Below are 19,292 nucleotides of genomic sequence, written 5' to 3'. Positions count from 1 at the left end.
TAGTGGCCCAAACGACACCCCTCCCCCTGCTGATTGGCCGCAGCCTGCCAGGCACAGACTTCCGGTTGGCTTCCAGCAGCACCGGCGGGTGAGTCCGGCCCGTCCAGGCCCAATCGCCATCCACGGCGCCCCGTCTTCTAGTCAAGGTGAAACAGCCCTCGCATGTCAAGTCGTGCGTGGCCCAGATCCGGTTTGCCTTAGGGGTGCGTTGGTTTTTTTTTTTTTCTTTTCTCTCTTTGAATTGCTTACGAGTAATACTGTATGTTGGATTTTTGCTCGCTTTTTTCTAGTGATTACAGGTGGCTTTGGGCGGTGGCGGGCTTGGCCCTCGCTTGGCCATGCGTTGGTATTCTCATAGCTGACCGAGGTCGACATTAGGGATGGAGAAAGAAGGTTGAGGCTTTTGGCCATGTGGGCTCGGCCACGCCCTCGGGCGTTTGTCTCTGTCACTTTCTTCCAATGTCATCCATTTGGTACGATACCACAATATCGCACTTCCTCCACACTCCATCCTCTCCTGATACACGTCCTATTAAAAGGATCAGCGCCGATGAGGCCTTTACCCTTTTCTCTTCGGACAAATAAAAGAACAAGCAATGGCAGGCAAACCCCTCCAAATTGCCTTTTCTCGTACATATGTAGCTGCGTGCGTGGATACTAACCTTTGGTCTGTAAAGTAAAGTGGGCTGCGAGGGCATGATCATGTAAGACGCCCGACAAATTCACAAATGCGTAGAAAGATCGACAAAATACGAGTCTGTGTCACGCATTGCTTTTCGTATTCCATTCGACGTGCCTGGAGTTTATCTTGGCGTTGCATTCGATCCTCCTGTTGAGATCGAGCTATAAAATCATTACTAGATACGCTGTAAACTTGGACTGTTCGTAGGGAGGTCTTTGGAAACTGACACCGCATATAGAAAGACAGGGGACAAGGCCCCCCGGCAGGCAACGCGTTCATCCCTTGTCGGTGCCAGGGTACGCCGATGCCAGTGGGGCCTATTGGTTTCATGCTCACCAGAATGGAACGGCCAGGAAACTTGGCTATGGCAGACGAGGCAAACAAACCGGAGCCCGGCATCGAAGGATGTTTCCCCCAATGGAATGTATACAGAATACGGAGCACGGAGTACTCCGGATACATAAAAGGGTATGGAGTCTCATTTTCTCCGCTCACAATGCAAAATGATTTTACTGTAGCAGGTCCTTTGTGTTGCGATTGTCTCACGGAGCCGTGAGACAGTCTATCTATCGTACTGTATGCTAAGCTTTTGCTCGGGTAGCTGCAAGATTTGAACTCTGCATCGACCAACGTGGCTCCAATCGAGCCGCTTCACATGTTTCCTTTGCGCACATTAACTTTCGCGCCACTAACGTGAAACAAGAGAAAGAAAAAGAAGAAAAAAGGCCGCGACTTCAAACTGGCTTAGATCGTATGCAAGCCTTGACTAACGACACCGGTCGGTTTTTTTCAGCCGCCGTTGTGACTACGAGGACTCGCACAGACTTCATTTAATTGCACCATCGTGGTGACAAGCTCCACCCCTGGCCACGTTGGCTCGGCCTCAAGGCCAAGACCTGCCAATCGCTAGGCTATCCGGGTTACAAAGATAGCGGTGGTTTTTTTCTTTTTTTTTCCTTTCGCGTTCTTGGCACCTGCAGTCTAGAACTACTACGGAATACAAGGATCGTGGCCAACAGACGACTTCTCGAACCAAGCCTCGAGTCCTGGGCGCTCAGCTTGGCTTCAGCTGTCAAGAAGCTGAGCAGCTTGGAGTTTCTACTGCGTATTACGACCATCTTTGTCAGAATTTAATATTAATAGTACGAGCGAGAATAGAAGTACAAGATTAGTCGTAGTGGGTACATCCATGCTGCTCTATGCAAACACGTGGATACGAGTGCTGGACTCGTACACCTCTCGCGGCTCGGACCAACCGCCTGTTTGGAGAGAGTTTGCGATTCCCCGTACAGGAACGGTAATGATAGCCCATATTGCAATTCCGCAGAAACTCGCAGTATTACTGAGAGGAGGGCACTACGGCTGAGTTCAAAAAGGAGGCGTGCAGACAAATCTTTTAGAAGTGCCTTGCCTCCAGATGCTGGCTGTGTCAAGAAGAGCCTCCGCGCACGCCGTTGGCCGGATGGCGCGATATGTCAACCTCGAAATTACCTTCCCCCTTTCCTATTCTACAATTGCTATTCTAGACTCTGGCCAAGATGTCAACCGCCTGGTTACCCCCATGTCCCTGGCGGACCTCGATTCTTGTTTACAGGCAGGGTGCTGGGATACCCGGCACAGCAAACCTGAACCCTGGGCCAATCATGGAAGCCCTGGCCTTCAACTCATTCGGAGGTACTTAATTTGTTAATATATACGAGCGCTTCCAACGGAGTACACGCACATTCCATCACCGATGTCCTGCTTGTTGGGCCAATGGGCCGACTCGGAGTCAGTGGAGCGGCTGGTCCTGCCATAGTTCCTGTAAATTGTCGGCCTGACTTCTGGTTATCTTGCCATCTCATCGAACATTCTTGGGCGTTTCAGTTGAAGCTTCAATCTATATACGTCCCTTTGCCAATCTTGGTGACATATATATCCGCCGCATCTCCTACAACTAGTAATAAGTAAGTACGGGCGTGTCTTTGGCCAAGTCATCAATGGATAGGTCTACAGATTGCCTACTTTGTGACCGCCACATCCGGAAATTGCGTACTTGTATCAGTAAGCGCCAGAACCTGGCCTGGGCCTCTGTCGCAGCAAGCACAAATCATACGAAAAAAAAAGCATTACCACCAGTGAATGACATGGCGCGACGATGGTGACAGTTTGATTCAAGTTGCGGCGAGGCGCCCATCGCACGCTCCATATAAGCCACCGTTGTGGTCCATTTTATTAGCACCATGTTGTTGTGCCTGGAGCTGATGGAGTTGTTGGCCACGTTCTTTGTTGGTCATTGACCAACCGGTATTGGAAGGCCGATTCACGTTGGACGCTACTGAGATTTCTAGCCTGCGTCAACCCTCAGGGCCCTACGATCGGCTCCTACCGAACTGTGAATATGGGTACAGGAAGGATCCAGTGGTTGGCCCCCAACGAAGACCTGAGCAACACTTTTTTTTTTTTCTTGGCTATCACCAGGGCCTATAAGCACCCCACGATGTTGTGTGCATTGCAAAGACTTATAGTGGGTGATGCATCATGGGAGAGCACCGCGAAAGTTTACCCAGGCAGAGCTACAGCGCTAAAATCACTTGCGCTGTTGAGCTAGGAACGTTCAATTGTCTGCGTGTTACAATAGACTGCGCGTGCTGTGTCTCGTTCTATTGTGGTGATTACATAATTGAACCTTGAATCCTTCACCGAGCATGTAAGTGGCATCGCCATTCAAAAGGCCAATGTGCCGATTATCCACAAGCGTAAAAGAACAATCGAATAGCCGCAGTCAATGCCACATCTATCTCGCAGAGTGCCGTCATTATGAAGAAGAAGATTATCAACCTTTACCGATGAACGCCACAGTTCATGCTCCGTTGCTTCCAAGGCGTTGAAGCCTCAATTGGTTCACCGAGCGCGGGCATAACTATCTACCCTGGAGCTGGGGAAGAAAACGCGGGGTTGCGGATGAGGCGAGTGCGCGGGTTGAATTTATACAGTATAGAGTATTAGGTAGTCGTAGTATTATGGTGATTGCTGTATTTTGTAAAGAGATGCCGGTGTAAAGAGCGTTGATTTTGGGCTGTTGCCAGAAGAATCACTGATGGTGGCAGCCTGCCTATTATCCTCCCACGTAACATATAGGTAGTGCCCGATCAACGTAGAAAATAATACCTGACTTGCTGGCGTATGGCCATCACTTATCGCAATAGGATCAGCAGTTGCATGTACTTGCAAAGCATTTCTTTGGCTAACTACAAGCGACCCCTTCTAGCCTGCACCAAAAATGTCATCCACACACCTCCAAGCTCGTAGGATTTTGCTAACCTGGTCACATCAAGTGATACCTTCGGTCACCAAATCTGCCAAGTCTTCAGGGCGAAATGGATGCGATAACCTCAGTGCAAAGCAGCCAAGGAATCGTCATCATGCTATCGTACTAAAAAGGAAACAAGCTAGAAGCGCGACAGCCAAGAATAAACCAGCTGATCGACTGGAAGCCTGTGTGGAAGCCATCGTGGAAATACTGGTGCCTGGTTAGTGCTAAGGCATTGCTGCGCCGCCTTTGCCCGGTTCGCCTTGAAAATTCAATGGGTGGTATCAGGAGCAGCTACGAGGCTGCGAGTATATATTTGCGCGGAGGTCGTGAGTTCGGAGTAAAGGTGCTCCGTTCCTTGCGGCTAAATTGAAGCAACAAGCGGACTGCCGTCCCGGCTCTTTGTCTGACAGCTTCTACTACTTCCATTTACGGCAGCCAAGCTGTATGACTATTTCGACTATTCGCGACTGGCATCACAAACACATATTTACAAATATTTTATGTAGTGCCCTCGGTAGTTCGCATTTTGTTGCTCGGTTTCCTGCGACTGCCGAGCGATTTCTGTGTGCAACTACACGTGCGCACCAATCGCACTGGTGCGGATGTCGCATTAACCTGGACGAATACGCGCGTGGGGCCATATAGAGTCATCGGCGAGCTGGATTCGTACAGACCTGCTTATAATTTGCCGAGAGAAGGGCGCGCGTGCTCTGAACGTTGCCTAACATGGACCAACAGCCTTTTGATAACGACATCATGTCGTTTCCGGATCCCTCTGAATTCGACTATGCCTCCTTTCTGCAAGCCGACGACATGGGCTTCATGGATACTATGCAGGGCCAGTCGACGGGTTCGCTATCCGGGTCGTCAGGAGGGATGCACACACCCCCTTATCCCGGCTCCAGGAGCCTGTCCAGCAGCAGTAACAATAACTACAATGCCGTCGACATGAGCCTCCGTCGACTGCCGGCGCAGCAAAGGCAGCGGCTGGAGCGGAGAGGCCATACCAAGAGCCGTCGGGGATGCTACAACTGCAAGAGGCGGCGTATCAAGGTAAACGCGCATAAAGCATTCGTTTCGATTGGCGGAAATCAATATGCTGATTGTACCTTTAGTGTCAAGAGACACACCCGGCCTGCGGTCACTGTCTTAAGACGGGTCTGAAATGCGAGTACCCTGCTTCGCCCCAGATCACCCACCAGGTATGTCTCGGCGAGAAAACCATCACGTCACACAGCCAACATATACATTTGAGACTTGGCTGACACCACAAACAGCCTCACAATCAGATACCTTTATTTAGTTTGCAGGACATGCGATGCTTCCAGTACTTTTTGACACAGTGCTACCCACATCATCCTCTGAAGCAGGAAGAGATCTGGACTCATGAGATTCCAAGCATAGCACATAACGTACGTTTGAGGCTCCCATATGGCACCATATCTGCCGGCGTGCGGGTATGCTATGCTGTATCGATAAAAATACTAATGCGCACTTGATAGCACGAGTTTCTTATGCATGCTATCCTGGGGTATGCCGCCTCAGAACTGATGCATGCAGATAGTAACCTTGCGCCGGTGGCCATGGGGCACCGTATCAAAGCCATCAAGGCAATCAAGAAGCGATTAACAGAGACGTCAAAGATGGACACGACTTACGAAGAGGCGAACGCCCTAGTAGCTACCTGCTTCGCACTGACTTTCCAGTCCGTCAGCCTCGAGGACGGCTTGGCCGAGTACATGACGTTTATTCGTGGCATTGTCATTGTGGGGATGCAAATGATGTTTAAGAGCATCAAACCTCTTTTTAGCAATCTGTTTGAGTCCAATAACGATGATGTCCTTGCGCCACTTATGGAAGGATTGCCGTTGATCCAGAAAGGATGGGCGGAGACGGCTATTGAATCCATTACGAACTTGGGCCCGCTGTGTACGCACCAGGTTGAAATCGAATATCATGAAAAGCTGATGACCATTGCGTCCCATCTCCTAACCAACTCGTTCGAAGGTAGGCTGACTGTTATATCTGGTAACCGGCACTGTGCTAATGTGGATTGTTATAGCGTACAAGGCCAATTCGAGACAATATGCATGGTGGATGCTGTTGCCGCATGCCTCTTTCCAAGAACTTATCAACTCCAAGAATCAAGTCATCATCTTGTTGCACACCCATTGGATAGCGCTATCGCAGATCATGGCTTTCATCAATGAACAAGAGTATGAGGTGCGGGAGAAACACCCTGCTCAACAAGAGAGTAGCCGTATCGACCCAGGATTCATTCGCTGGCTCAAGTATCTGAACGCGCGTGTCAATCAAGGACATCAGATGTTTAATCAGTGGCCAAGATGGGTAGATGAGCAGCTCGACATTGATATAACGTTTTTCGGAAAGCGTCGGTAGAGAGGAAGCTTTTGGATTCGAGCAAGTTGGCAGGCATATTGGCGTCGTTTGTTTGCGGCGTATTTACTCGACATATATAATGACTGATTCGGAATCGATGAGCGATCGGTGTGCGATTCAAGCTGATCAGATGGCGATGATTAATGTACGAGGTTTGAAGTAGGTCTTTTCGGTATATGTAACCTGGATTTTAGTCTCTGTATAGATGATAATCGAAGCGGTGTGCGATTGTTCTGTTAGGAGCGATGTCTATTATCGTAAATCGCGACTATAAAAGCCAGGTTGTAACACAAACCAGGATAGTTGGCGGACTTTCGGGGTTATATACGAGCCCGGTGTCATCCGATATACCCGTGAAGGTGAGGAGTCCATGGAAAGTGAGGGGTCCGTGGAAGCTGAGGAGACTGTGAGAGCTGAGGAGATTGTGGTAGCTGAGGAGACTGTGGTAGCCGAGGAGTCTGTGTTAGCCGAGGAGTCTGTACAAGCCGAGGAGCATGGGGTGATTGCTGGAGCTGGGTATATATTCCCTATATTCTATTAACCCTTTATATCACTACTCCTTCAATCTTTAGCAACACCACAACTCCTATAGCCCTTTGCTGAATCATTTATCATCAACTTCTCATATTACCCCCAAACATGTCTCGGTATGTAATATAGCTCTAGTAGCTGGTTTTGTTTCATTATATAGACTATTCAAGGATTCCTTAGACTGACTGGCTTCGGTATAGACCAGAGGAAGAATTCATCCGTCTCACAAAAGTCGAAGGACTAGTTTCAGAGACAGAAGCCGAACAAGTCTTTAACCAACTCAAACCCATCGCGCCCTCATTCCTCATCGGAAAATGGAAAGGCGGCGACCTCAACACAGGGCATATCGGGCACCAAGCACTGAGTGAAATGCGTTGGGCTGGGAAAGACTTTCGGTCTGAGAATGACGGTGACCCGATCATGGTTCTCGACGAACAAGGGAACCGAATCTGGAATAAAGATTGGGGCCACTGCTCGGTTAGTTATACATGCCTTACTCTTACTTTCCGATTACTTTTACTGTTGTTTTGTTACTAATGTTAGTTTTATGGTAAGCTTCGTGAAATGGTTTTTCGGGGCGTGACTTCGACTGCTATGATCTATGACGAAAAGCCGATTTTTGACCATTTCCGGTATATTAATGAGAATGTTGTTGCGGGTGCTATGGATTGCCCTAAGGTGTTTGGGTCTGAGTCTACCTACTACTTCTATCTTACTCGCCTTGAATAGCTCAAGGGAAAATATATATTTGATAAGAATCTCCCTATTCTCAACGTAGAGGCCCGTGCCCGTGCTAGAGCTAATGCAGACCCACACCACTATTCCCACGAAGCCACACCCGATTACAATGTAACGCCCTGGCACATCACGTATTCTGCAACACCACAAAGGATGATGATATAGATCGTGACTTCTTTATCACAGTTGACGAGGAGCTCCTAGCCATACGTTTATTCGCAAGCTACAAGAACTAGAAGAGGATAATTGTGAAGATTTACAACAGCCATTTCTATGGCACAGTCCGATACCGCACCCGGGGTGATAGACAAAGAATGGGGCTGGGAGATATAGCCGAAATGCCGAATGGCATGATATCTGGTCTTGCAGGTTGCATACAAAGTAATACACGTTACACGTAGAGGTGCCCTGCGATAATAGCGGTCGGTTTTTATACCGATTGCCAATGGCATATCCCATATCTCTTGGGTCGAGAGTGAATCTTACGAGGAATACGGCAGTTGGCCTGGCGAGTAATATTCAAAGGTTACTCGATGCTAAGCCTCGATAGTACTGACCCCGTCAGCAAAGCCGCTAGCTCTCCTCTTGTCCACCGAGAATCTTAAGTCGATTCTCCCTTCCCAAAGCCTGATACCATCCCAAGCATCCAATCTCAGCAAGCTTCTCGAAGCCCCCCCGGCACAGCCACTCCAGGCTTCCCACGAGGCACGAGAACAACGAGACATTGCAGAAGGTGCGACTATGCTTTCGGCAGGCTCCATAGAAGGATCTCACTAACGGCATCGCGCTAGTTGATATCCTCCTTGCGAAGAGTGATTGGTCCGCGTTCATCGTATTCCACGTATTTGGCTCGGGTGGAGAACAGAGGGCCCCGCTTTGGGGTCTAGTCTAGCTAACATCAATGCAGAGAAAGCGCGCTGGTGGCCGTAACAGGACAGGAGCTGAGACTTTGACGTAGGGAAAGAGTGATGGGATGGGGTTGATGCGGTGGCTGTGAGGGAACGTATTGGTCGGATTAGGCGGTTTGGTTGATGTTGGGTGATTTAAGGCTTCAGATGGTGAGAGACTAAGACGATGCTGTTTTGATATGCCTAGTAGTGCCCATGACTGAGTATAAGTAGTGACGTTGAGTTGCACATGCCATGGAGGGAATCAAGTTTGAAGCTGAGAATTAATATACAAGACTTACACTTGGACCAAGAAGAATGCATCACTCTAATACTTGACAGTTTCACAATCAACTTACGCCTCCAATCAATACACAGTCATCGTCACCACCAGCATACACAATGGCTGCTACCGCCACTCGAACTGAAGTACTCTTCTTCAACCGAAAGCATTCACGACCTTCAACTGGAGCGTCATCTCTTCCACCAGCCTACGACTCCGGCAGCTACGAACTCAGACCCCTATCCACAACATCCTCACGCTCCAGCAATTCTCCTCCTCAATACGACACCCTCGATGCCTGTGGCTCGTCCTCTTCATATCAGCCAGCATTCCACTGCACCAAGGCCTTCCAGATCGAAACGCGCGGTCAGCCTCTCATTGCTCTACCAATTCCTCCTCGACCGGTTCCCATCCCCGTATACAACGTAGATCTCTCTTCAGATACCGTTACCGACCTCGCTTATGAGTCACTTCGTCCACTTCGAAACTCTGGCAACTGTAGCCTTGTCCGAGCCGGTGACTCGGAGGAGAATCCCATCTGTCGGACTACGTATCGATGGGGACCTGGTAGGCCACCTAGGATGGAGCTTGCTGGCGACATGGCTCTTGATGAAGAGTTTGAAGTCGTGAGCAAGGGACTTACTACGAGATCGCAAGTGTTCCGCACGCACCTTGGTACGTTTCAATGGCGTTACGCCGGACGCGAGGAGAGGAAGGCTGCTGGAGCGAATAATTTGATGGTACTCGATCGGATCATTATGGTGGCTCTTGAGGGCGGAGGCCAAGAAGAGAGGAGGACTCCTGTGGCGAAATTCCTGAGGAACGAAATGGTGAGGACGCATGGAACGAAGGCGACGACGGCTGGGAACGGGGGAAGGCTTATGATGAATTTGACTGAGTGGGAGAGGACCAAGGGGGAGGCGGAGCAGCTGGAGGTGTTGGTGATTGCTAGCTGCTTGTTGATGTTGAAGAAGGAGGTTGATAGGAGGAGGATGCAGCAGGCGATTGCTACGACATCGCCGTGTTATTTCGCCGCCGCGGCTGTTCACTGAGGGAATGGATTGATGATGAAGGGATTGTATGAAATATTGAACAATACCCGTTGACCGATATCACCTTTTCTTTGTGTTTAATAGAATGATGCATATGTTATTAGTCTATATATTTATGTAACTATACAGCCGGCTCGCCCCTCCTTTAGCAGGCTATGGCTAAGCGATTATGAGATTTTATAACTGATGAAAGAAATTGAATCTAAATCGCCGTCTTTTTTCCTCTACCCAGCTCCAATATCTCTCCACTTGGCCGTATTTCATCCGACGTAGTCATTCTTTTGAGATCCTTCTTTTTGCAATTCGCCTCATACTTTACGCAACAGCCATCCTTTTCACCAATAAAGGGGTCATCCCTACTTGACTTTCCCCATAACTCCACGATGAGCACCCAGATCGACAAGCCCAGTGTGACAGAGATCAGATCAAGGGACCGAAGCGAATGCGCCATTGGCAAAAAGAACATGACAATGCAGACGGCGGCGCGATTTGTGAGCCTGATGTTTTTGTGCAACCGAAGCGTGGGAGGGTTCATGTGCTCGTGAGAAAAGGCGATGGCTCCCATGGAAAGAAGAGCGATGGCGAGGCCGTCGCAGTAAAAGAAACGGACGCCTGCATTGAAGTGATCTTCAGCGCTATCCCGGTAAGGCTCTGCGAGTTGTTCTGGGTTGGTGTCTGGCACGTCCGTCGCCAAGACAAGTCTGGACAGAGCTGACGTGGCGACGATGTAGCCCATAACGAACAGTAAATGGGCAAATTCCCAAATTCCCGCTGTAGCGTTGTGAGCAGTGTGTTCACAGGAAGAAGAGTCTGCACAAAACTTTACCTGAAATCCGAGAACGCCGAATAGCATGCAGATTCAAGTTGCTGGCATCAATGTCAAAGTAAATCCAGTTAAACGTAAAGGCCTGCATCAAGCCTAGTATAGCCTTCCCTAGAAATGCATTGATGTTGTAGCCACCTTGGCTCTGGAAGAGAATCGCAACCACCGAATAACCGAGAACCAGGGATACGAATGCATTCATCCTTTCCACTCGATGCTCGATGCTGATAGCGGGGTAAAACTCAAACATGCCGCCGAGACGCTTCTTCCATTTGCCCTCGGGGGCTATCCTTTGGCCATACATGAATAGACCGAGGAAGAAGACGTGTCCGTACATGTCGAGAAACAGTGCCGGAAAGATGAATCCCAGGCGGCCGGGCATGTCGACGTGAATACTGGCGATCCACAGAGCCGTTGGGATAAGAGTGCCGAGGAGTTGGCAAATCATAACGCCCTTGATCATGGGTAGGAGATAGGCGGTTATGCCGTAGAATATTGCGGTAACAACTCGCGCGGCAAGGTAAAAAGATACCAGTTGCACGTAGGTATTTTCTGCTGGGTCTTCGATAAAGATATGGGTCATGTTTGTAGTAAAACTATCATCAATTGTTAGCTTTAAAGTCTTGCATCCAATTGCCGCTGGGTTAGGCCGGTTTACCCAATAAGAGTTGAGATGCAGAACAAAATCTCCAACCTGGTGACAACATCGTCTGACTCAAACCAGCTGAGTGTAAGAGTAATGCTTGTCCATATCCTCCATGTCATGATGAATGTGATGACGAAACGGAGCAGCTCGTACCCGGTTGCTTCTTCTGCCATGTGTTCGCCATTGGAATGAATGATGCCGACTGTTTAGTTGTTATTTTCTCTGCCCGATTTTACTAGCCCGGTATAGCAAGCGGCAACGTACCATACACAAGATCAAGAAAGAGTTCAATGGCCATAATTTCCGTCGGCTCAGACATTCGCCATAATAAACCTTGATGAAACCATTGCCTAATCACAGGCCGCTTGAATAACTTGGTCGTCTCACCATGACGGCCACCTTCTTCACGCTGCCCACGGGATTTCTCCGAAATGGAAGTGTGCGAAGAAGCAGGAGGCGGATCTTCGTCATTGTAGGTTCGCACAGCAGCGTCGTAGCCAAACTTGTTGAAGTTGCCGTATAGCCCTGATGCTTGGTTCTCCACGCGTTCCAGCTCTGCGGTCACCGATGACAGCTGGTTTTGAACGTCTTCCCATTCTTCAAATGCGGGCCCGTGTTGTTCTCGCAACAATTGCCGGCGCTCCTCATGGTGGTCTCGAGATTGGCGGAGGTATTGGCTGTGCTCCATGGAGCCGTGAATAACCACCTCCACTTGCGTATCATTGTCCCCCTGATATTTTCGGCGTATGTCCTCCAAATCCTCGGGGAGGGCCACGATTATCTTTCTGCCATTAGGGAGGAGCAGCTCTTGCGGCTTGCGCCGTCTTCCCTGTAAAGCAGAAGACATGTTTTCTTTGAAGTTGACAAAACATAAGCGCACTCAAGGAAAAAATTTGTATGAAAGAGAGCAGGAGCAGGTTGATATAAGTTCAATGCTTTTTGGGAATGGAGTTAAGGTAACTCCATTGCCAAGAAGAGCTCTGATGAGCATAGGCGTGTAAGAAGTCTGGGCCAATGCGTGTCTCAGCGTCTGAGATTCAATTGGCGCTATCAAGTTCTTCCGCCATGAGTTGGCGGACTTTCATGTTTTGACTATCTGGGGTGCATGTGTTTCCTATTCGGGCCAGGAATAAGATCATCTCATCAAAGGAGAGATGGCGGACTAAAGCGGAATTGCTGACTTCATCATCTCGGCTTATGCTGGACTTGCTGATGCAATGCCGATTAGACCCTGGCAAAAAGATAGTATTTCAGTCCTGCACATATGTCTTGAGATCTGACACGATCCTGGTCGGTATAAGCCGAGACAATACGTAAACCAGCTTTGATTAGCAGCAGTTTAGGTAGACAATTCAGGTGTAAGTGAAATACCAAGATATCTAAGATGCTGACAAGGGCCAAAATAGGTGTCCGGGATCCCGTTTGCTTTAAGATGCACGGGATCCCGCACTGCCGACAACAACCGATGAGTCAGCAACTTACCAGCACGTGACTTTTCGAAGCCTCAGGTGTTAGCGCATACTCAAGCGCTCGATTCTGGCAAAGATTCAATCGGCATCATTAACAACGCCTATTTTCGCCGTTCAACCCATCCATTCGCCAAGATGACTGCTGCGTGGAAAGCCGCCGGTTTGACGTACGTCAATTGATCCCCTGCCGAATCACCCTCGCCCTCACCATCCCGAATCCCCCACGACCGCTGCCTTGCGACTTTTTTCTGCCGAACTCTGCGAGCCGAGAGACTGACTGACTTGCGATCAAATAGCTACAACCGCTACCTGGCCGTTGCCGCCCGTGCCATCCGCCGAAGCCTCAAGGAGGACAAGAGAATTGTTGCCGAGCGCCGTGCTGTTTCCGAGCTGCGATTTGCTACCTGGAAGGTATGTTGACTGGACGAAGACGAACAAGCGCCGGAACCTGGTTGTTAATACCTCAGTAGAACGGCAAGGCTGGTGAGCCCAAGGATCTTGCTGCCGCCAACGCCGCCGCCATGGCCGAGAGCGCCTCCTCTTAAGCAAAACGTGTGGGAAAAGAGTGGATGAGACGGGCGAAATGATGTTGCTATAGACGTTTGGAAGCGACAATGAGAAAGGCCATGCGAATGGGGCTGGAGTTCCAAATTGCTGGCGTTGTAAAATAAATAATTGCTGCAATACATCAATATATTAAAGCAAATTAATCGTCCGACGAGGGTTTTTTGAATGTTTTGGACAAACCTGCGTCAGATCCTGAACTGATTTAAATTTGGGAGGGGTGACTGTGTCTGCTCACGCAAAATTATGTACATGTACTCTACCTATGAATGTATGGTGGAGAATGCGATTGAGATCTCACATGAAGCTATTGGTCTTATGCAAAGTCGCAATCCGGGTAAATCTCCTAAAAGGAAATTAAATTTATGCCCTTTATCATGTAAACTCACTGCTTGAGGCCTATCGAAAACCGGGCTTGCAAAGGAGGGGTGTTGCTCAGCATCTGGCGCTGTCTTTCATGCGTCTTAGGTCTGTGTCTCGGCCCGCGAAACAGTGCCTGTCTCCAGTAGTCACCAAAATCACACCCCATTTCAAGCCACCGCAAGGGAACATAGAACTCTACGTTTTCTTTTTCTTTTCTCGTTAAAACAAGCAGATATTCCGCGCAATAATGCCAAGCTAATATCCCCTGAGCGTGTAAACCATCTACAACCATGGCTGACTTTGGCGTTGGGGTGCCAGACGGTGCGAAAAGATGCTCAAGCCATCACAATCCTCCCCCCATCCCCAGCAAATTTCTAATCTGGAGGCTACGCAGAAATCGCGAGATTATCGCTGGGCCAGGGCTCTGCTCCTCAAGATACGCTGCCGCCGAGCATCAGGAGCGACGGTATAGCCGTCGTGGACATAACAGCAAAATTTTCAGATGCTGTTAAGAGTGAGTAATCTAATTGCGTTCTCGTGCAGTGCACGTAAGCTGATTTCGAACAACAGCCCTTGAGCCTGGGGCCATCGTCAAAGATGGCTTCTTTACGCTGTTCGACTCTGTCGCCGCTTTGGAGGTGCGTGTTCTGCAGACTGCTTTGTGCGAGGCTTCTATCTTCTTACATGGCGACAGATCATGGATCCCAAGATGGACAGCGGGTGCTCTACTACGGAGGCTGAGGTAGAACATCTTTACGACGTCTCCAAGCCACTCTTACCCGAGGAGGTGCTCGGCATCATAGATCAGCTTTTATGCCATGAGGTTAGTGTGGAAAAGATTGCACCATGTCATATTTCACGGGCTCATAGTTGATTAGATGTCATGGCATCTTGGATACCCCCTCTCTCAAACCCTCTTCACAAGCTTCTACGTTGAGGCTCTCTCAACGCCGGATCCCCGAAGCATCCAAGAGGCTACATTTATCCGCAACGGCGGTCATGACCCAAATGAACAACCCATGCTCCAGGTCCTGCGGGCGTATTGTCTGGGCATGCTCAAAAGCTGTGGTTATGTTAATGAGAGAATCAAATCGGAGCACTATTACGAGGTGAGTATTCATGCTCAGGTAACCTCGGCGATTTGGTCACTCAACACAAAGTATAGGAAGAAGATTTCGTCACAAACACATATAACCGCACGCTTTTGGCAAGCCTACCAACAGATGCGATCCGAGACGTCATAATCGAGGCCATAGCAGCTCTCAAATCACAGCGAAGCTCTATCACTGATAATCTCGTCGACGCCCTGCTGCTTCGGTTGGAGCTGAGGCACATATTCCTGGATGCCGTAGAATGCCCCAAACATATGAAGGAGCCTGATATGGCGAAGAAGCCTTGGAGGGAAGGCCTCGCCATCTTACCAGCTTTGAAGAAATCTCACTCTCTCGCTTCGCCGGTGGATGAAGCCTTCAGCGCCAAATTACAGCGGAAGCTGGCTAGCACTATGCCTCCAAGGCCCATTGTTCAGCTCGACTTTGACGTCGCTTTCGGCCACCTGAAGAGTCTGTTCGAAGACGGCTTAGAGCTTATCGATGTTCTACATTATACTGACTCGCAGTGCTTGCTCGTAAGTCACCAAGCTCTAGTGGACGGCCATATATGTTGACAACGAAAAACAGACGTTTGTATCTACATTTCAAGCGAAGAAGCCACAGCCTATAGTATATGTACGAACGCTATTACAGACATTCCTGTTCGACGCCATGGAAGTTTTAGGGTCTATGAGCATCCGCCAACTTCTCGACGACGACTTTGCCATTCTCACGATGCCGGCACACCAGTATCTTGATAGACTTAACGATGAAGTCGAAGCTGTTCAGGATCCACGGTACGCCATGGCGCAGCAGATGGAGCTTTTTAGAACAAGAGCAGCCCAACCGTTTTTGGATATCCTACGCACGACCTGCCAGAATCGGTGCCGCGTCAGGAGGACCCTTTGCCATCTCCTTCGTGACTGGGAGAGCCTCCAGGTGGACGCAGAAGAAATCGACCAAATCCTCCAGGTCAAGGTCAAGGAGCAGCCGACCATGCACTGGTCATCCATGGGCAGTGGCGGCGTGGAGTCTTACTCGCTGCCCCTGTCATCATGGACATATCTGTACAAGCTACGGCAGATGGAGCAAATTATCCAACTAGGTTTTGAGCTGGAGATTTACCAGGCCGACGAGCTCGCTGGCATGTACTGGTATCTCAACTACATCTCCAAGTCCCGCCTTCACCACACTGAACGAATCAAATCGTTTGTCATCAAGAGGGTTGAGGAGACGCATGGGCAGCCGGGAAACCCGGATCCTCTCATCGGCACACAGCTGCAGCGATCACTCATGTACACTCGCCTATCACTGCTAGACGCCGCCGTCACCTGGGAGCTATCCGACTCTCTATCTTGTCTGTACACTGTTTTGAATCGCCTCAAGCTCATTAAAGCACCGCCGAGGCCGTATAGTACCGACGAACTCCGATACGAGATCCGGATGAGACCATTTGCGCCAGTTGGTCTTCCCGTCCTGCCCACTTTTGAAGAGTTTACGGCCGGAACGCTGCAACCCGACACGGAGATTGACGAGCTCTTTGAGTATGCGGAGAGAGCAGTGGAAGGCGCCAAGAGGGGCTTTGAGGCTCTGAGCAAGATGACTGCCGAGGAATCCTTCTCAGTCGGTTCTCACCAGCGATGGGCCGCGGCTACCAAGAATGGGCTCAAGTCGTGCATTGCTACGAAAATTGCCATTTCGGCGGTGGCGAAGGCGGTGGAAAAGTCAAAGGATTTGGATAATTTGAAGATCAAGGTCGAGATTCCAACTCCGGAAAAGGCATATCATGAATCATGGATTGTCCCCAAGATAGTGCCATTAGCATGAGAGCAGGCCCATGTAAATATTTAATAAAGGGAAAATGAATAATTGAAATCGCATCTTTTATTTTCCTTGCTCCCTGAGCGTTTGTAAAGTTAAGAAGAAGAAAAAAGAAAAGAAAAGAAAAGAACAGGTCCCAAGGTATCCATTCGTGACATACATCCATCAACCTAAAATTCGTTCGAAGTCATTCCGGAAACCCATTCTATACCTCCAGGGATATTAACCGCCCTTTCATAAAAGTCACCTTACCTGTGGTGATGGTACACTTATGGTACAGCCTAAGAAAATTACATCCCCTATCTATTGGGCTCTCAACATGGCATCTGGTCCAGTGATACAAGTTGTTGGAAGAGAGTGCATGCTTTTTTGTGGTAGCAAGCAACCACTGGTTATAGTAGATGGCAGCTTACGCCTTCTTGCGACCCATCCTGAGCCTCACCATCTGCTCGTAGAGAACATCCTTGAAGGCAAAGAGGAAGGCCGCCGTTAGGACGCTCTGAGTAACCTTGGGGCCAATACCTGTAATTCACTTTTTGTTAGTCTCTCATGGCTTTTTGGCATGCTTTTTTTTGGCAGATGAATTTGACTCACCCTTGTATAGGCCAGAATAACCTTCGTCCTTGACGACACGGCTCAAAGCCTGAGACATGTTCTCCTTCTTCTCGCTGTGGGCAGCGACGTGCATCTGGCTCTTAACAGTGATGTAAGGATATGTCACTGAGGTGGCAAAGAGCTTGCCCAGAGCTCCCAGCAGGAACGCCATGGTGGGAGTGATCTTTCTCTTCTTCTCCACGGTATTCTTCATTTGCTCAAAGAGCGTGTATTGGAGAATGGGGTTAATGACCAGCACCAGGGCTGGAATAACTCCGGCAAACAAGGCCTTGGGTCCCTCATTCTTCAAGAGGGCCATGAGGGTTCCCAGAGTAGTGGGAGGCTTGACCGCCTTGGCGCCAGCACCGGCCTCGAGATCCGGGTCCTGTCGGCGCGTTGTGATGCGCGTGTTGACGACCCAGATGGGGTTGGTGATGATGACGGTCGCGGAGCCGGCAATGGCGCCGGCGATCATGGACTCGATCGTGGTGAGCTTCTTGCTGGCGCGGCCGGCGCGGGTGGCGGCCTTTTCGAAGAAGGCCCTGGTCCATTCGTACCAGTAGTAGTAGATGAAGTTGGTGACGCTGATGCCAAACAGGGCCGAGTTGATGCCCGAGTAGAGACCCGAGACGCCCTCGCGCGCGATGATTTTCTGGATGGCTTCGACGAACTTGCTCTCGGCCTTTTTGGATTCGACCTGGGCTCTGGTGGAGAGGGTGATGAGAGGGTAGCTGTTATAAGAGGATGAATGTTAGCCAGAGGAATTGCTCTCGTGATGTGACATCGCAATCCTGGAACGAGATGGGGGCATCCTACGTCAAAATCATGGACAGAATGCCACCGCCTGCCCCAGCCAGGGCATGTGCGACATTGTCGTTCTGGGGAATTGGAGACTTGGAAGCCATGGTGTTTGACTATCGAGGAATTGAAATCGGCGGCTTGATCGGCTTGTTGGTGAAGTATCGCGACGCCTCTTGCGACCAGTGACTTTGCTATCGAATTGGTACCCGACGATAAGATGATACAAGAGTAAAACGGCGGGTTCTCGAATCGCATGCGATTGTGCGGAAGCTCGATGCTATATCGGCGAGGGAAGCAAAGGTTCTTCCAGTCGTGTAACCCGTCGTCGATGGGCCCCTGACAGATGCAAGCCGAGGTCCCTGTTGCAAGTTTGAAGCCGGCGGTTGTGTCTGTAACCGCATTGTTCCGCTTTAGCGCGGCAAGAGAGCGCTGGAATGAAGTCATGCTTCCCCCGTGGCAGGCCGCTAGTGCGCTGGAGCTTGGGGGCATTGCATGTGACTTTGGCGGGGTGTCTGGGCGGCTTGGGCGGTTTGGGCGGCTTCGAGGGCGCAAGGATTTCTGGGTAGCGAGAAGATCGATCAGTGGGATTGTGATTACAGAATGCGGGTGCCGAGGTAGGTGCTGGATCGGGGATGGCGGCAATCACTAAATGGCAAGCGGGTGTTTTAAATTGCCTGGATGCTGTTAGTGCGAGCACGAGACTTTGGTGTGAACTGTGTCACTGTGTGTGTTGCTTCATGGCGTCCGGGAATGAGCCCTGTCGAGTCTGGGGAAATGAAGGGCATGTCACTTGGCACCCTTCCGTAACGTGAAAGTCACTTCAATTGCATGTGTACATGTGCATCTCAAGTCCATCAAGCAGCAACAGGTGAAGTGTAGCAGCACCGGAGTAACGATACTGCGGCAAAAAGAAAGTCTATTGTCAACTTTGTAAAAAAACCAAAAGCCGAAGGTGAATCGGCTAAACCTCTGCGGGCAGTAGCCGAAAAAGCCACCAGGCTGATGTAGCTTTCCTCGTCTCAGTCGGTGACGAATACCTTTAACGCTTCACCCAAGCTTCTTCACGCGGTGGCTGGCCCTGCGCTTCATGCCCATGTCATCTGCGACAACGGATCTGGAATGAAACATTTGCTTTGCTGCAGATGCCCCGGCGCAGGAAGACCGGATTCAAACCCGCTTCGTTCAACCTCCGCTGGCACAGCATCGCGGACCCCAACACGCCTAGTGTTGATATTATGAGCTCGCCTGACCC

The 19,292-nt window shown here is 49.8% G+C and overlaps 7 protein-coding genes across 7 annotated transcripts; 5 read left to right on the top strand and 2 right to left on the bottom strand.

Annotated features, from left to right (window-relative positions):
- Positions 1 to 4,344: 4,344 nt before the first annotated feature.
- V8C40DRAFT_234923 (Zn(II)2Cys6 transcription factor domain-containing protein) lies at positions 4,345 to 6,616 on the top strand. Its single transcript, XM_083213741.1, has 5 exons — positions 4,345 to 5,030; positions 5,093 to 5,179; positions 5,255 to 5,389; positions 5,480 to 5,984; positions 6,040 to 6,616. Exons 1-5 carry the CDS (start codon positions 4,704 to 4,706, stop codon positions 6,375 to 6,377), a joined length of 1,392 nt encoding a protein of 463 aa, XP_083076773.1. The 5' UTR covers positions 4,345 to 4,703; the 3' UTR covers positions 6,378 to 6,616.
- Positions 6,617 to 6,952: 336 nt separating this feature from the next.
- Positions 6,953 to 7,620, top strand: V8C40DRAFT_136285 (GXWXG domain-containing protein). Its single transcript, XM_083211126.1, has 2 exons — positions 6,953 to 7,024; positions 7,109 to 7,620. Exons 1-2 carry the CDS (start codon positions 7,017 to 7,019, stop codon positions 7,443 to 7,445), a joined length of 345 nt encoding a protein of 114 aa, XP_083076772.1. The 5' UTR covers positions 6,953 to 7,016; the 3' UTR covers positions 7,446 to 7,620.
- Positions 7,621 to 8,587: 967 nt separating this feature from the next.
- On the top strand, positions 8,588 to 10,022 carry V8C40DRAFT_234921 (uncharacterized protein). Its single transcript, XM_083213740.1, has 2 exons — positions 8,588 to 8,704; positions 8,768 to 10,022. The coding sequence occupies exon 2, from the start codon at positions 8,936 to 8,938 to the stop codon at positions 9,866 to 9,868; it is 933 nt and encodes a 310-aa protein (XP_083076771.1). The 5' UTR covers positions 8,588 to 8,704; positions 8,768 to 8,935; the 3' UTR covers positions 9,869 to 10,022.
- On the bottom strand, positions 9,937 to 12,730 carry V8C40DRAFT_136263 (bacterial low temperature requirement A protein-domain-containing protein). The gene is made up of 4 exons (XM_083211125.1): positions 11,602 to 12,730; positions 11,350 to 11,539; positions 10,695 to 11,287; positions 9,937 to 10,639 (listed from the first exon to the last, which is right to left on the bottom strand). The coding sequence occupies exons 1-4, from the start codon at positions 12,182 to 12,184 to the stop codon at positions 10,071 to 10,073; spliced, it is 1,935 nt and encodes a 644-aa protein (XP_083076770.1). The 5' UTR covers positions 12,185 to 12,730; the 3' UTR covers positions 9,937 to 10,070.
- Positions 12,731 to 12,887: 157 nt separating this feature from the next.
- V8C40DRAFT_234914 (F1F0 ATP synthase subunit epsilon) lies at positions 12,888 to 13,539 on the top strand. The gene is made up of 3 exons (XM_083213739.1): positions 12,888 to 12,973; positions 13,103 to 13,217; positions 13,277 to 13,539. Exons 1-3 carry the CDS (start codon positions 12,942 to 12,944, stop codon positions 13,349 to 13,351), a joined length of 222 nt encoding a protein of 73 aa, XP_083076769.1. The 5' UTR covers positions 12,888 to 12,941; the 3' UTR covers positions 13,352 to 13,539.
- A 484-nt stretch (positions 13,540 to 14,023) lies between these two features.
- V8C40DRAFT_284257 (Mak10 subunit, NatC N-terminal acetyltransferase-domain-containing protein) lies at positions 14,024 to 17,207 on the top strand (the record flags this gene model as incomplete). The annotated part of the gene is made up of 7 exons (XM_083222127.1): positions 14,024 to 14,054; positions 14,119 to 14,247; positions 14,304 to 14,371; positions 14,428 to 14,556; positions 14,612 to 14,842; positions 14,899 to 15,360; positions 15,413 to 17,207. 7 exons carry the CDS (start codon positions 14,024 to 14,026, stop codon positions 16,649 to 16,651), a joined length of 2,289 nt encoding a protein of 762 aa, XP_083076768.1. The 3' UTR covers positions 16,652 to 17,207.
- Positions 16,627 to 18,498, bottom strand: V8C40DRAFT_234909 (mitochondrial carrier domain-containing protein). The gene is made up of 3 exons (XM_083213738.1): positions 18,056 to 18,498; positions 17,240 to 17,970; positions 16,627 to 17,167 (listed from the first exon to the last, which is right to left on the bottom strand). Exons 1-3 carry the CDS (start codon positions 18,142 to 18,144, stop codon positions 17,055 to 17,057), a joined length of 933 nt encoding a protein of 310 aa, XP_083076767.1. The 5' UTR covers positions 18,145 to 18,498; the 3' UTR covers positions 16,627 to 17,054.
- Between the last annotated feature and the right edge of the window lie 794 nt (positions 18,499 to 19,292).

Source organism: Trichoderma camerunense (assembly GCF_050948025.1).
Source record: "Trichoderma camerunense strain CBS 138272 chromosome Unknown V8C40scaffold_3, whole genome shotgun sequence".
Taxonomy (NCBI): Eukaryota; Fungi; Ascomycota; class Sordariomycetes; order Hypocreales; family Hypocreaceae; genus Trichoderma; species Trichoderma camerunense.
The sequence above is the reverse complement of the archived record's forward strand: the minus strand, read 5'-3'. Positions and strand labels throughout refer to the sequence as shown.